General features: G+C 34.4%; 1 protein-coding gene across 3 annotated transcripts in view; it reads left to right on the top strand.

Moving 5' to 3' along the window:
* FAM227B (family with sequence similarity 227 member B) overlaps positions 1-16,200 on the top strand; it is a 202,409-nt gene that overhangs the window by 48,651 nt on the left and 137,558 nt on the right. For all 3 annotated transcript variants that reach the window (XM_043555450.1, XM_043555452.1, XM_043555451.1), the window contains one exon: positions 8,762-8,899. In XM_043555450.1, coding sequence (XP_043411385.1) covers positions 8,762-8,899 — 138 coding nt within the window. The remainder of the gene's footprint in view (positions 1-8,761; positions 8,900-16,200) is intronic.

Below are 16,200 nucleotides of genomic sequence, written 5' to 3' on the forward strand. Positions count from 1 at the left end.
AATTATATGCCAACAAATAGGACAACCTGGAAGAAATGGACAAATTCCTGAACACCCACACACTTCCAAAACTCAATCAGGAGGAAATAGAAAGCTTGAACAGACCCATAACCAGCAAAGAAATTGAATCGGTTATCAAAAATCTCCCACCAAATAAGAATCCAGGACCAGATGGCTTCCCAGGGGAGTTCTACCAGACGTTTAAAGCAGAGATAATACCTATCCTTCTCAAGCTATTCCAAGAAATAGAAAGGGAAGGAAAACTTCCAGACTCATTCTATGAAGCCAGTATTACTTTGATTCCTAAACCAGACAGAGACCCAGTAAAAAAAGAGAACTACAGGCCAATATCCCTGATGAATATGGATGCAAAAATTCTCAATAAGATACCAGCAAATCGAATTCAACGGCATATAAAAAGAAATATTCACCATGATCAAGTGGGATTCATTCCTGGGATGCAGGGCTGGTTCAACATTTGCAAATCAATCAACGTGATACATCACATTAACAAAAAAAAGAGAAGAACCATATGATCCTGTCAATCGATGCAGAAAAGGCCTTTGACAAAATCCAGCACCCTTTCTTAATAAAAACCCTTGAGAAAGTCGGGATAGAAGGAACATACTTAAAGATCATAAAAGCCATTTATGAAAAGCCCACAGCTAACATCATCCTCAACGGGAAAAAACTGAGAGCTTTTTCCCTGAGATCAGGAACACGACAGGGATGCCCACTCTCACCACTGTTGTTTAACATAGTGCTGGAAGTTCTAGCATCAGCAATCAGACAACAAAAGGAAATCAAAGGCATCAAAATTGGCAAAGATGAAGTTAAACTTTCGCTTTTTGCAGATGACATGATATTATACATGGAAAATCCGACAGACTCCACCAAAAGTCTGCTAGAACTGATACAGGAAAAAAAAAGAGGTTAGAGTGGGAGAGAGCCAAAGCATAAGAGACTGTTAAAAACTGAGAACAAACTGAGGGTTGATGGGGGTGGGAGGGAGGAGAGGGTGGGTGATGGGTATTGAGGAGGGCACCTTTTGGGATGAGCACCGGGTGTTGTATGGAAACCAATTTGTCAATAAATTTCATATAAAAAAAAAAGGAGGGGCGCCTGGGTGGCGCAGTCAGTTAAGCGTCCGACTTCAGCCAGGTCACGATGTCGTGGTCCGGGAGTTCGAGCCCCGCGTCAGGCTCTGGGCTGATGGCTCGGAGCCTGGAGCCTGTTTCCGATTCTGTGTCTCCCTCTCTCTCTGCCCCTCCCCCGTTCAAGCTCTGTCTCTCTCTGTCCCAAAAATAAATAAACGTTGAAAAAAAAAAAAAGGAAAAAGTGGTAAATACATACAATGGAATACTAGTCAGCCATAAAAAAGAAAGAAATCTTGCCATTTCCAGCAATATGGATAGAGCTAGAGAGTATAATGCTAAGTAAAAGAAGTCAGAGACAGATACCATTATTATTTCACTCATTTGTGGAACTTAGGAAACAAAACAAATGAGAAAAGGGAAAAAAAAGAGAGAGGGAGAGGAGCAAACCAAAAAACAGACTCTTAACTATGACAACTAACTGATAGTTACCAGGAGGGAGGTGGATGGAGGGATGGGTGAAATAGGTAATGGGAATTAAGGAGTGCACTTGTTGTGGTGAACACTGGGTAACGTATGGAAGTGTTAAATCTCTCTATTGTACACCTGAAATTAATATTATGCTATATGTTAACTAACTGGAATGAAAATAAAAACTTAAAAGAAAATCAAACCTACATTTTCTTAACATAAAAGGCTGACATGCTGGTGGGAATTTAAGTTAGTACAACTATCTTGTATAGCTGCCAATATCCACTAAAACTGAACACATACAGACATTTAACCTGGCATATCTATTACATTCCTTACAGAAATTTTCATGTTTCTACACACCAGAAGTACAAAATGTTTATAACAGCACTGTTTATATGATAATCAAAACAAACTGTTCAAATTCCCACCAATAATATAAAGTTTAAATAAATTATGGAATATTCATATAATGAATACTACCAGCAATGAGAATGAACAAACTACAATTATATGCAACAGTGTGAACAAATCATACAAACATGTTTGAGAGGGAAAGAAGCCAGACACAAAAGAGTAGATCCTGTATGAGTCTACTGAGATAAAATTCAACATTTGGCAAAACTAATCTATACTGTTAAGAGTTAATATAATAGTTGTCCTTGGAAATGAAAGATTAGAAAGGAGAGCTCCTGGAGTACTGAATATTCGGTTTCTGGCTGGTGATGACATGAGTACCATGTAGTAAATTCTGAAAATTCATTGAGCTGATTTGTTCTTTTTTTGAATGTTTATATACATTGGTAAAAAGTTATATTGAAAACAAATAGTAGTAGTTGCACAAGAGTCTCTATGATTTATTTAATCATGAATATGTTTTTACAGATTTGTCTCACATTGCTTTTTCTCACATTGAATATCCATCAGGAGTCCATTCAACTTTTACTAAGTTTTTAATCTCTCATTTGTGACTATTTTCCATTGCCTAGAGCACTTGTTGAAAGAATTTTATAAGACATGTTTTCTTATTTCTTTATTGAAGAAAGGTTTATTCCATAGATCTAAAATGCCAAATTCAGTATTCTCCTCCTTAATGTATCAAAAATTCCTGAAGTAATCACTTTTTTGGTAATAAAGTAATTACTTCTATTAGGTAATAACTTCATTTACCTGTCTTTACCTTATATAATCAATTCCATTACTTACATTATAAGTTGGCTTTCATTTTGGTTGGCTTTCATTTTCACAAACAAAATTTTTATTACCAGAGTTCCTTATACACAATAAGAAAACAGAGCACCAGGAACTGTATTAGTTTCCTATTGCTGCTGTAACAAAATTACCACTTAGCAATTTAAAACAACACACTGTATTATCTTACAGTTCTGGAAGTCAGAAATCCAAAATGAGTCTCACGAGGCTAAAATCAAGATGTTGGCAGAGCTGTGTTTCTTCTACAGGTTTTGTGAAGTAATTTATTTTTTTGCAGCTTTTAGAAGCTGTGTATATTCTTTGCCTTGAGTCCCTCTTCCATCTTAAAAGCAAGCAATGCCTACTCAGTTTAAGATAGTGCTAAAAGAAAACAAACAAACAAACAAACGAAAAACTACCCAGCAAAGGTGTCCATCAAAAGTGAGGGTGAGATAAAGATTTTCTCTAACAAACAAAAGCTAATGGAGTTCATCAGAACTGCCTTACAAGAAACACTGAAGGGAGTTCTTCAAGCTGAAATGAAAGGACACTAATTGATAACAAAAAAAATCATGTAAAAATATACAACCCATGGGCAAAGGTAATCATACAGTAGATTCAGAATATTCTAATACTGTAATATGGTGATGTGTTAACCACTTAATTCTAGTATAAAAGTTAAAAGACGAAAATATTGGGGTGCCTGGGTGCACAGTTGGCTAAGTGTCCAACTCTTGATTTTGCCTCAGGTCATGACCTCACAGTTTTTGAGTTCAAGTTCCACATTAGGCTCTGTGCTGACAGTGTGGAGCCTGCTTGGGATTCTCTGTCTCCCTCTCACTCTCTCTGCCCCTCTCCCACTTGCTCTCTATCTCTCTCTGTCAAAATAAATAAATAAACATAAAAAAAGACAAAAATATTAAAAATAGTTATAGCTCCAATAATTTCTTCATGGATACACAGTATAAAAGGATGTAAACAGTCACACCAGAAAACATAAAAGAGGGGTAGTAAAAGAGTAGTTTTTGAATGTGATTGAAGTGAAATTATTAGCATAAAATAGACTGTTATATGTTTTATGTAAGCCTCACAGTAAAAACAAAACAACACCCACAGCAAATTCACAAAAGATAAAGAGAAGGCAATCAAAGTAAGACATTATGGAAAATCATCAATTCACAAAGGAAGGCAGCAAGAGAGGAAGAAAGGAACAAAGGAGCCACAAAACTACCATAGAACAATTAATAAGATGTCATCAGTAAGTCCTTACCTATCTATAATTACTATAGCTATAAATGGATTGGATTTGCCAATCAACACACATAGAGTAGATGGGTGGATACAAAACAACCAACATTATGCTGCCTACAAGAGACTCACTTCAGCTTTAAGGACACACATTGACTCAAAGTGAAGGAATGGAAAAGATATTTCATGTAAGTGGAAATAAATGAGAGCAGGGATAGCTATAATTATATCATACAAAATATACTGTAAGTCAAAATGATAACAAGAGACAAAGAAGGTCATTATGTAATAAAGGGGCAATTCAAGATATAACATCAGAACATCTAAATATATTAGGCAGATATTAACACATCTGAAGTGAGGAGACAATGATTCAAAATAGTAGGGGACTTCAATATGCCACTTTCAACAATGGATAAATCACTCAGACAGAAAATGAAGGGCACTTTGAACTTGAACCATATTTTAGACCAAATGGACCTAACAGACATTAATCACCAGCAGAATCACCATGCAGCATCACCAGCAGAATACACATGGAACATTTTCCACGTTAGATCATATGTTAGGGCTCAAAACTAGTACTAATAAATTTAATAAGATTAAAATCATACCAAATATCTTTCTTAACCACATGTAGTATAAAACTAGAAATAAATAACAGGAGGAAAGTCGGAAATCACAGATATGCACAAATTAAACAACATACTCCTGAACAACCAGTGGGTCAAAGAATAAATCAAAAGAAAATTTAAAATATCTTGAAAAAAATGAAAATGGAAATACAACATATCCAAATCTATAGGATGCTGGCAAAGCAGTCTTAAGAAGGAAGTTTATAGTAATAACTACCTGCATTAAGAAAAAAGATTTCAAATAGACAACCTAACTTTACACCTCAAGTAACTGGAAAAAAGAAGGACAACCTAACCCCCAAGTTAGCAGAAGGAAGGAAAAAAGAAAGATTAGAGCATAAGTAAATGAAATAGAGACCAGAAAGACAATAGAAAAAAAAATCAATGAAACTAAGAGCTGATTTTTTGGAAAACATAAAATTGACAAACCTTTAGCCACACTAAGAAAAAAAGATTCAAATAAATAAACATGAAAGAGGAAATATCACAACTGATACCATAGAAATATAAAGCATCCTAAGAGACCACTATGAACAATTATATAGCAAAAATTTTGGACAACCTAGAAAAAATAGATAAATTTGTAGAAACATAAAATTTATCAAGACTGAATTGTAAGAAAAAGAAAAATCTGAACAGACCAGTAATAGTATTTAAAAACTTCCCAAGAAAATATAGTCCAGGACCATATGGTTCCATTGGTGATTGTACCAAACATTTAAATAAAAATGAATGCTAATAATGAAATGCTAAAAATGAAAAATAAAAAAAGAATGAATTCTTAAACTCTTCCAAAAAACTGAAGAGGAGGGAACACTCCCAAACTCATTGTATGAGGCCATCATTACCCTGATACTAAAGACAGATAAGGGCATTACAAGAAAACTACAGACCAGTATCCCTAATGAATATAGATGCAAAAATTCTCAATAAAATATTAGAAATCCAATTCAACAGCACATTAAAAGGATCATTATACCATGATCAAGCAGGATTTATCTCTGGGATGCAGGATGATTCAACATATGCAAATCAAATGTTATGCACCACGTTAATAAAATGAAGGAGTAAAACCATATGATCACTTAATAGATACAGAAAAAGCATTTGACAAATTATATCTTTTCATAATAAGAACACTGAACACATTGGGTATAGAAGGAACATACATCAACACAGTAAAATCCATGTGTGACAAACCTAGAGCTAACATATTTAATGATGAAAGACTGAAAAGCTTTTCCTCTAAGATCAGGAACAAGAGAAAGGTACCCATTTTTACCACTCCTATTTGACATAGTATTGGAAGTCCTAGCGAGAGCAATCAGGCAAAAAGGAAAAGCCATGTAAAAGGCATCCAAAAGGAAAAGATAGAAGTAAATTCTGTTCTTTGTAGATGATATACTCCTACGTACTTCATTTTACTGTGCTTCACAAATACTGTATTTTTTACCAATTGAAGTTCTGTGGCAACCCTGCATCAAGCAAGTCTATCAGTGCCATTTTCCCATTAGCATTTGCTCACTTCATGTCTCTGAGAATTTGGCCATTCTCACAATATTTCAAACTTTCTCATTATTACTATATTTGGCATGGTGACCTCTGATTAGTGATTACAACTTGCTGAAAGTTCAGATGACGGCATTTTTTAATCAAAGTATGTACATTATTTTAGACATAATGCTATTAGCACACTTAATAGACTACAGTGTAGTATAAACATAACGTTTATATGCACTGGGAAACCAAAACATTCATTTGACTTTATTGTGATATTCGCTTTGTTGCAGTGGTCTGGACATGAGCCTTCAGTAGCTCTGAGTTACACCTGTATATAGAAAACCATCAAGACTCCACAAAAACAAACAAAAACAAAAAACAAAACACACACTCACAAAAAAAAGACAAAAAACAAAAACCAAAAAACTGTTAGAACCTAATCAGTGAATTCAGCAAAGTTGCAGGGTACAAAACACTATACAAAATCAGTTGCGTTCCTCTATACTAACAACAAAATATCTGACAAAGTAATAAAACAATCTCATTTGCAATAGCATTAATAACAATAAAATACTTACAAATAAATTTAATCAAGAAGATCAAATATCTGTATACTGAAAACTACAAGATTTTGATGAAAGAAAAAGACACAAACAAATGGAAAGATATCCTTTATACATGGATTGAAGGAATTAATTTTGTTAAAACGTGCATGCTACCCAAAAACGTCTATAGGTTCAGTGTTATCAAGTTCTTATCAAAATTCCAATAGCATTCTTTGCCGAAATAGAAAAAAGAATCTTAAAATTTGTATCCAGAACCTGGATAGCCAAAGCTACCTTGAGAAAGAACAAAGCTAGAGGCATCATACTTCCTGATTTCAAATTATACTACAAATCTCCAGTAATCAAAATGATACTGGCATAAAAATAGACACATACGCCCATAGAATAGAATTAAGAGCCCAGAAATAAACCCTCACACATACAGTCAACTAATACTCAATACTTACTCTCTTCCGTAAATGGTGATAGTTAAACTGGATAACCACATGTAAAAGAATGAAATTGGACTTCTATTTTATACCACTCACAAAAATTAACTCAAAGTGGGTTAAAGATTTAAAATAAGAACTAAACTATAAAACTTCTATAAGAAAACATGGGGGGAGGGGAACCTGTGTGGCTTAGTCGGTTGAGCATCTAGCTATTGATTTCAGTTAATATCATAGTATCATGGGATAGAGCCCCGTGTTGGGTTCCACACTAAGCATGGAGCCTGCTTAAGAGTCTCTCTCTCTCTCTCTCTCTCTCTCTCTCTCTCTCTCTCTCTCTCTCTCTCTCCCCCCTCCCCTCTGCCCCTCTCCCCTGCTCATGCACTCTCTCTCTCTCTCTCTCTCTCTCAAATAAATAAACATTAAAAAAAAAGAATTAAAAGAAGACTTAAAAATAGTCTTCTATTTTTATTCATATATTTATCATTCCTGGAACCCTTATTACTCTGTGTCTGGACTGGCCCCAGTGTTTCCATGTGTGGCCCCCATGACATGGCATGCCCCCTCCTCTTGGGAACTATGAGTAATAAACTATCTTTTCAATGCCAATCATTTCCTGATCTGTTAGCCTTACTGCACCTCCAATTTTCTATTAATACACTATATTTTAAAACATAGACAATCTATCAAGAAGCATCTAAGTGAATTAAACTGAAGTCTTCTGCATATTTTGTCTAGGGGCAACTAATGTGAAATAAGTGATAACTGAATCTAAAACACCTAGAAAATTTAAATTTGACAGCCAAATATAGCATGTAATACTCATTGAACATCACTACTGAAAAAATATTGGCTATATTTAGAAGTATATCAACATATAATAATATTGATAATAGTATTAGCTGATTGGAACTGAGTATTAACTCTTCAAACAACCATGTGAAGTACACCAAGGAATTTATATTGTTCTCATTTTTATTGTTGGGCATTTTAGTGTTCAGTGTGACTAAATGAATTATTCAACCATACACAGCTTTTGGAACAAAAGTAGAACTATTAAAACTTATTTTTCTTACTTTTTAGATATTACAATTTATTCATAAATATTATTTTAAAATATTCAGGAGATACAAATAAGGCATAATAATAATAGTCACCTATACTCAGAAGCACTAATGTTAACTTTTAAGCTACAGACACATATCCTAAGAGGTAAAATTGTTCTTCACAAAAAACATATTATAAATGCCTTTGTATGTTAACAAATATTTAAAGATAACTTTTAGCAGATACCTCATAATCCATTGTATGGATGTATTCTTGTTGTATATTTAGGTCCTTTCCAACTTTTTGCAACAATTAACTTCCTCTTATGTCCATCATTGAATTTAGCTTATGTCTATTAATCAGAAGATGATACTGAGTTTTACCTCTTTTCTAATTCACTATTTTATGTAATAAGACATTAATATTTCTCATAGAGTTTCCCTTATATGAAACTTGAGACTGACAGTTTTCACAGGATTGTTATGAGGATGAAATGTGTAATACATGAAAATGCTTTGACAAATTGAAAGATATTTTCAAATGCTAATTTCCTTGACTAAATGTACATTTTATAATAACAGGTTTAAAACCTCCGAAAGGCTTTTGGACCCACTGGAAACTGAAAGAACTCTCCACAACAACCATACATGGTACTAAGAAAGCACCTTCAAAATCTTTAAAGGACAGAATTGAAAGGAGTCAAGAACGCATAACGGCTGGTAAGTAAACTTATTGTCAACTGTAGGATAAATAGCCAAAATCAAGTGTATTAAGTTATTTATTTATAATAACTTCCTTATGATTTATTCTTTGGTGAGGGTTTCAAATTAACATTCGCTTTGTAGATTAGTGTTACAGTAGTTTGAATATTGCTTTACGTTTTAGTTTTTCATTGTAAAAGTGGTATGTGCTTAAGTTCTCCCATTTGCCTGTTACTGTATTCTTATATTGATCTTCTATCTTACAATCTCATTACTTCTAGTAACCTTTTTATAGATTTCTTAGGATTTTCTTTATGGAAAATCATGTTATCTGAGAATAAAGAGCATTTTACTTCTTCATTTCCAATCTATATGCCTTTATTTATTTTACTTGCCCAGGTCTAGGACCTCTAAGAAAATGTTAACTAAAAGTGGTGAGAGTGGACATCCTTGCCTCACTCCTGATTTTAGAGGAGGAATGTTAGGTTATTTGCCTTTAAATAAATTTTGGGGGCGCCTGGGTGGCGCAGTCGGTTAAGCGTCCGACTTCAGCCAGGTCACGATCTCGCGGTCCGTGAGTTCGAGCCCCGCGTTGGGCTCTGGGCTGATGGCTCAGAGCCTGGAGCCTGTTTCCGATTCTGTGTCTCCCTCTCTCTCTGCCCCTCCCCTGTTCATGCTCTGTCTCTCTCTGTCCCCAAAAAAATAAATAAACGTTGAAAAAAAAATTTTTTTTTTTTAAAATAAATAAATTTTGGCTGCCAGTTTCTATAGAAGGCTTTATCAGGTGGAGGTAGTTTCATAGATGTAAGATTTTGATGAATGCTTTTTAGCATCTACTGAAATGAGCCTATTTTTTTTTCTATTTTAGTCTTTTAATACAGTGAATTACATGGATTGGTTTTCAAATGTTATCCCAACCCCTAATCCCTGGGGTAAATCCCATTTGGCCATTGTGTATTAACTTATTCATGTACTACTGGATTTAATTTGCTAAAATTTTGTTTTATTTTCCTATACTATCCTGTCTCATTTTAGTAATAAGTATAATGTTCCCTCCTCTTCTCTTTTCTAAAAGAGTTAGTATAAAACTGATATTTATTCTTCTTTCAGTATTTGGTAGAATTCTCCAGTGAAGCCACCCAAGCCTAGAATTTTTTTGTGTGGGAAAGTTTTTGACAACAAATTCAGTCTCCAATAGATGTAGGGCTATTCAATTTACCAGTTCATTCTTAAATAAACGTAGTTGTTTTGTGTGAAATTTTATTTTAAATATTTTTGAGGGTTTTTTTTCTTGGATGTAATCCAGTTACTTAGAAATATTTTGATCCATTTGAGCTTTGCTTTTAAGCTTCATTAGGTGGAACCAGAGAAGTCTTTTGTCGAAGACTAACTTGCTTCCCCTGCTGAAGCAATACCCTTCTAAGTATTCTACCCTTGGTCTGTGTGTAGGAGGTTTCCCATCTGACTGTCTAGAACATGAGCTGTGTGTGAGCCCCAAGAATGTTCTGCCTGCTCTTTCCCTTGGGTAGCTCTTTACCAACCTCAGGCAAAGATTCAAGGGTAATCCTCTGAAGATCTTCAGAATGCTCTCTGTGTGAATCTGTCTCCTCCAAATTATGCTGACCTATGAACTTTAGCTTGCCTTGGCCTTCCAGAATGCTAAATTTTATTTTCTCAACTCAGTGAGACTAGTGGATTCTGTTTGGATTCTAACTCCTTACAGTGTTGGGAGGAGACAATTGAAGGGCTCCCTTGTTTGTTTCTCTTTTCTTGAGGATTACTGGCCTGTGCTATCTATTGTCTAACACACGAAAACCATTGTTTCATAGACTTTGTCCAAATTTTTAGTTGTTTAAGAAAGAAGAGTAAATCCCGTCCTTGTTATTCTATAATAGTTAGAAGTGGAAGAAATTATATATTTTTTTAAAGAATTAAAAGAAGACTGGGGTCCCTGGGTGGCTCAGTCAGTTCAGTGTTAGACTTCAGCTCAGGTCATGATCTTGTTTGAGCCCTGCGTTGGACTTCATGCTGACAGCTCAGAGCCAAGAGCCTGCTTTGGATTCTGTGTCTCCCTCTCTCTCTCTGCCCCTCCCCCACTCACACTCTCTCTCTCTCTCTGTCTCTCAATATTAAATAAACATTAAAAAAATTAAAACAAACCAACCAACCAACAAACAGAAACTGACAGCACAGAGCCTGCTTTTGGATTCTGTGTCTCTTTCTCTGTACTTACCCTACTCACTCTCTCTCTCTCTCTCAAAATAAATAAACATTAAAAAAAAAAAGAATTAAAAGAAGACTTAAAAATAGTCTTCTATTTTTATTCATATATTTATCATTCCTGGAACTTCATTCCTTGCCTTAAATTTGAGGTTTCCTCATGGTGTTATCTCTCATAGTTCAATTCTGCTAACAATGAATTTCCTTGTTTATTTATCTTAAAATAATGTTCATTTTGCCTTTATTTTTAAAGGATATTTTTGCAGGGTATAGAATTCTGAGTTCATTTTTTGTTTTTTGTCTGTTAGTAAGATATTGTTCCATTGTGTTCTCATTTGTATTATTTCCCTTTGTGTTCATCCTGCTTGGGCTCATTAAGTTTCTTAAACTCATGGTTTGATGTTTTTCACCAAATTTGGGAAATTTTTGCCATTATGTTTTCAAATTTGTTCTATTTCTTTCCTCTGGGATTCCCAATTTAGCATGCACTATATTACTTAATGTTATCCACAGTTTATTGGGACTTTGTTGTGGGTTTTTTTTCAATCTTGTTTTATAGATTTCATAATTTCTATATTTTTCATTTTACATTCACATGCTTTTTCCTATGGTATATGATCTCTTATCCCAATAAATGAATATTTCATTTCTTATATTGTACTTTTCACTTAAGAATTTCCATTTTGCCCTTTTTAAAATAGTTTCCATTTCTATTCTGAGATTCTCTTCCTTTATTATGACGATATTTTCTTTTACATCCTCAAGCATATTAAAAATAGTTGCTTTAAGTTCTTATCTGGTAATTCAAACTTTTGGATAACTTTGAGATTGATTTCTCTCACTATCTTTTTCTTGACTATGAGTCATAATTTCTTGTTTCACTTCATGTCTAGTAACTTTTTATGTAATCTTGGAATTTTAAATGTACTTTGAGGATTTTCTGAATTCTGTTAATTTCCACCAACCAATGTTAATTTTTGTTCAAGTAAGTTACTTTGGCTGTATTCAAAGTCCAAATGTTATGTGTTCTGTGATGGTCGGCCAGTAAAATCCCCACCTAGAACTTTAAGTCATCCACCTATTCCTTTCCACCCATCCATCTAGAGCTCCCTCTTCCCACCATATGTGTGAGTAATTCAGACACCAGCTAAGGGTTTGGAGAAAACTTACAATATTCAGATTTTGGGTTTCCTCTTCTGCAGCCCCTTTCGTTGTAGGATTTCTAAAACTCCTTCATTTTTCAATCTTCTGGCTGTCCCAAACACTATCCTCTGACTCCTTAAACCAATAATATTTCTACTTTATATGTGAATTCCATCCACTCACATGCCATGATGACTAAGTAGTACCATCAGACAAAAAGTTGTTTAAGCAACTGCATGAATACAAATTTCATTCACTTAGCAGCTCCCTCTTATAGGGTTCAACTCCCCTCCAATTTCTACCTGCTGTTGTTGGTCATTTTCTGGTACCTACAAATGGCTATGTTTTTAAAAAATGTGTTTAAGAATTTGTAATTTTTATCTTTGGGAAAGTCAGACTGATATAAATTAAATATTTTATTTAAATACTATTTTACAACTTAAGTATCAAATTTTCAAGTCACATTTTCCCTTAAAACTTTATATGTTGCTTTATTGTCTTCTATTATTTAGTCTAGTAGAAAAGTCTAAAGTCAACTATTTTTTTCTTTACAATTAATTTATGAAATTTTGTTTTACATTTCTGTTTAGATGTTTCCAAAATTTTTACATTTGTCTTTAAAATTGAAAAATGTCAGTGGAATGTGTCTTGATATGAATGAAAGTTTTCATAGATTTTTCCTAATGATAAATTTAATTATAATTCTTGGATTTCCCAAACCTCCATCACAGACCTAGTCAAGGTCCTAGCCAAATATTTCAAGTGAGACAGAAACTTACATGGCCAGACTGAAGAGGGAGGGAAAGTGCTTCTGTTTCAGATATTTATTTTTTTTTAATTTTTTTTTTTAACATTTATTTATTTTTGAGACAGAGAGAGACAGAGCATGAACAGGGGAGGGGCAGAGAGAGAGGGAGACACAGAATTCAAAGCAGGCTCCAGGCTCTGAGCCATCAGCCCAGAGCCCCACGCGGGGCTCGAACTCACGGACTGTGAGATTGTGACCTGAGCTGAAGTCGGACGCTTAACCAACTGAGCCACCCAGGCGCCCCCTGTTTCAGATATTTAACCAAAAAGCTTCAGTCTACCATTGGAGAGTATCCCCTAAACACTGAGGAAATAAAATATCTAGAGAAAGGCTTTCACATGGTATGCTATAAAAGACTAACTGCTGCAGCATAAAAACCGATTACATATAAGGACCAATGGAAAAAGAAAGAAAGAAAGAAAGAAAGAAAGAAAGAAAGAAAGAAAGAAAGAAAGAAAGAAAGAAAGAAAAAGTCTACTAGAAGTTGTTCATTTGGTAAATGTGGTATAAGCCAAGAACAGTTTTCTGTTAGGCAGCAAAAACTGACAGGGCCCTGGAAGTTAGGCTGGAAGCAAAAAATCAAGTCCCTGGGAAAGACCACTGTTTTTTTACATTATGTCTTAGCCCTTTCAGGAGCTTACCGGGCCACCAGGTATTCCTGAACTGTAGAGGTAGAAGTGACTGCATAAGTCTTCTCATTAGTTTCCCACCAAAACATCTCATTTCAATGCAGCTTGTGCTTTTCTAAGTAAGTTTTTGCCACTGGGAGTATAGATCTGTCAAGACCTCCTCCTGTGTACTTTCGCATCGCGTGATAAAGTATATTAATTATCAAAGACTTTTAAAATTTTGGTCCTATTTCATAGGCTTCAGATATAAAACCAATTTATCTAACTATGTTCTGGTGATGATGGATGCAGACTTTCCTATTTATGCTTCATGGTTCTTTAACTTAAGGGTTGGGAGAAAGACTAAAGTAGCTGTGTTTATCCCACCACCTTATGTAGAAGTCTCCTTTTAGATGTGTTTTTATTATTATATTTTATTCAAGCATGCAGAAAAGTAAAAAATATTTCCCACATTTAATAAATATTTATATTTTTTCCATATTTGCTTTACAAGCCTTTTATTTATGGGTTTTTTTTGTACTATTTCTAAATTTGTCTTCCCCTCTCTAAATGTAATGGCTTACTTAAATTTGTGGGCAATAATATAATATATATTATTTTTTTATGTTCTTTAGTTCAATAAAATAGATGAGATTCTTTTACATTTCAAAATCTAGCAATAATCAACATTCAATAGTTTAAAATAATCAATAGGTATTAATTTTTTTACCAATATATTGGTAAATTTTTTTATTTAGTTAATTTTTTTAATTTACATCCAAGTTAGTTAGCGTATAGTGCAACAATGATTTCAGGAGTAGATTCCTTAATGCCCCTTACCCATTTACCCCATCCCCCTCTCCCACAACCCCTCCACTAACCCTCTGTTTGTTCTCCATATTTAAGAGTCTCTTATGTTTTGTCCCCCTCCCTGTTTTTATATTATTTTTGCTTCCCTTCCCTTATGTTCATCTGTTTTGTCTCTTAAAGCCCTCATATGAGTGAAGTCATATATTTGTCTTTATCTGACTAATTTCGCTTAGCATAATACCCTCCAGTTCCATCCACGTAGTTGCAAATGGCAAGATTTCATTCTTTTTGCTTTCCGAGTAATACTCCATCATATATATATATACCACATCTTTATCCATTCATCCATCGATGGACATTTGGGCTCTTTACATACTTTGGCTATTGTTGATAGGGCTGCTATAAACATGGGGGTGCATGTGTCCCTTCAAAACAGCACACCTATATTCCGTGGATAAATGCCTGGTAGTGCAATTGCTGGGTCATAGGGTAGTTCCATTTTTAGTTTTTTGAGGAACCTCCATACTGTTTTCCAGAGTGGCTGCACCAGCTTGCATTCACACTGGCAGTGCAAAAGAGATCGTCTTTCTCCGCATCCTCGCCAACATCCGTTGTTGCCTGAGTTGTTAATGTTAGCCATTCTGACAGATGTGAGGTGGTATCTCATTGTGGTTTTGATTTGTATCTCCCTGATGATGAGTGATGTGGAGCATTTTTTCATGTGTCGGTTGGCCATCTGGATGTCTTCTTTGGAGACGTGTCTATTCATGTCTGGATGTCTTCTTTGGAGACGTGTCTATTCATGTCTTTTGCCCATTTCTTCACTGGATTATTTGGTTTTTGGGTGTTGAATTTGATAAGTTCTTTATAGATTTTGGATACTAACCCTTTATCTGATATGTCATTTGCAAATATTTTCTCCCATTCCGTTGGTTGCCTTTTAGTTTTGCTGATTGCTTCTCTGTGCAGAAGCTTTTTTTACCAGTACTTTTGACCATGTTGCACTCTGAGCTGACAGCTCGGAGAGCCTGGAGCCTGCTTCAGATTTGTCTCTGTCTCTCTCTCCCCAAAATAAAGAAACATTAAAAAAATTTTTAATGAAGATTCTAGGTGGTGAATTACAATGCTTGAAAGAGCTTGTTTACTGTATTTCTAATAATTATTTTCATTTGAAATACAAATAAATATTTATTTCAAACACACTTAATTTTAATAATAGGAAATCTTGATAAAATGTATCATATATTTTACTAGCCCCTAAATATTTGAAAAATACTTGTTACATTTGACTCTAAAACATGACTTGATTTTTCTGTTTCTGGATGAGACCTAAGTCTGGTAGGGTAGGTTAGAGACTTAATGAGTGTTTCCTTTCATATACTGCTCAAAATTAAAATTTAATACTTTATCTTCAACTTGTGTAAATCTTCCACTTGAAGTATGTACTTGATAACATGTGTTAACTTTGTAGAGCCTTATTAGTAATATTCTTATGTGGCTGGTCACTTTTATTATCACCTATAAAGTGAGAAAACTAAGACATAAGAAATTAAGTAATAACTTATGCAAGGTCACAAAACTGATAAGTAGTGGAATATGAATTCATTTCCAGGAAGTTCTTGCCTAGACTCTGAACTCTTAGCCACCTCACATGCTTCCTCTCAACCATTTGATTTTACAAGCTAATGAGTACATTAAGGCTTAAAATTGTCATCATAAGATAAGGGTTG

This window comes from Prionailurus bengalensis, chromosome B3 (genome assembly GCF_016509475.1).
Source record: "Prionailurus bengalensis isolate Pbe53 chromosome B3, Fcat_Pben_1.1_paternal_pri, whole genome shotgun sequence".
Taxonomy (NCBI): Eukaryota; Metazoa; Chordata; class Mammalia; order Carnivora; family Felidae; genus Prionailurus; species Prionailurus bengalensis.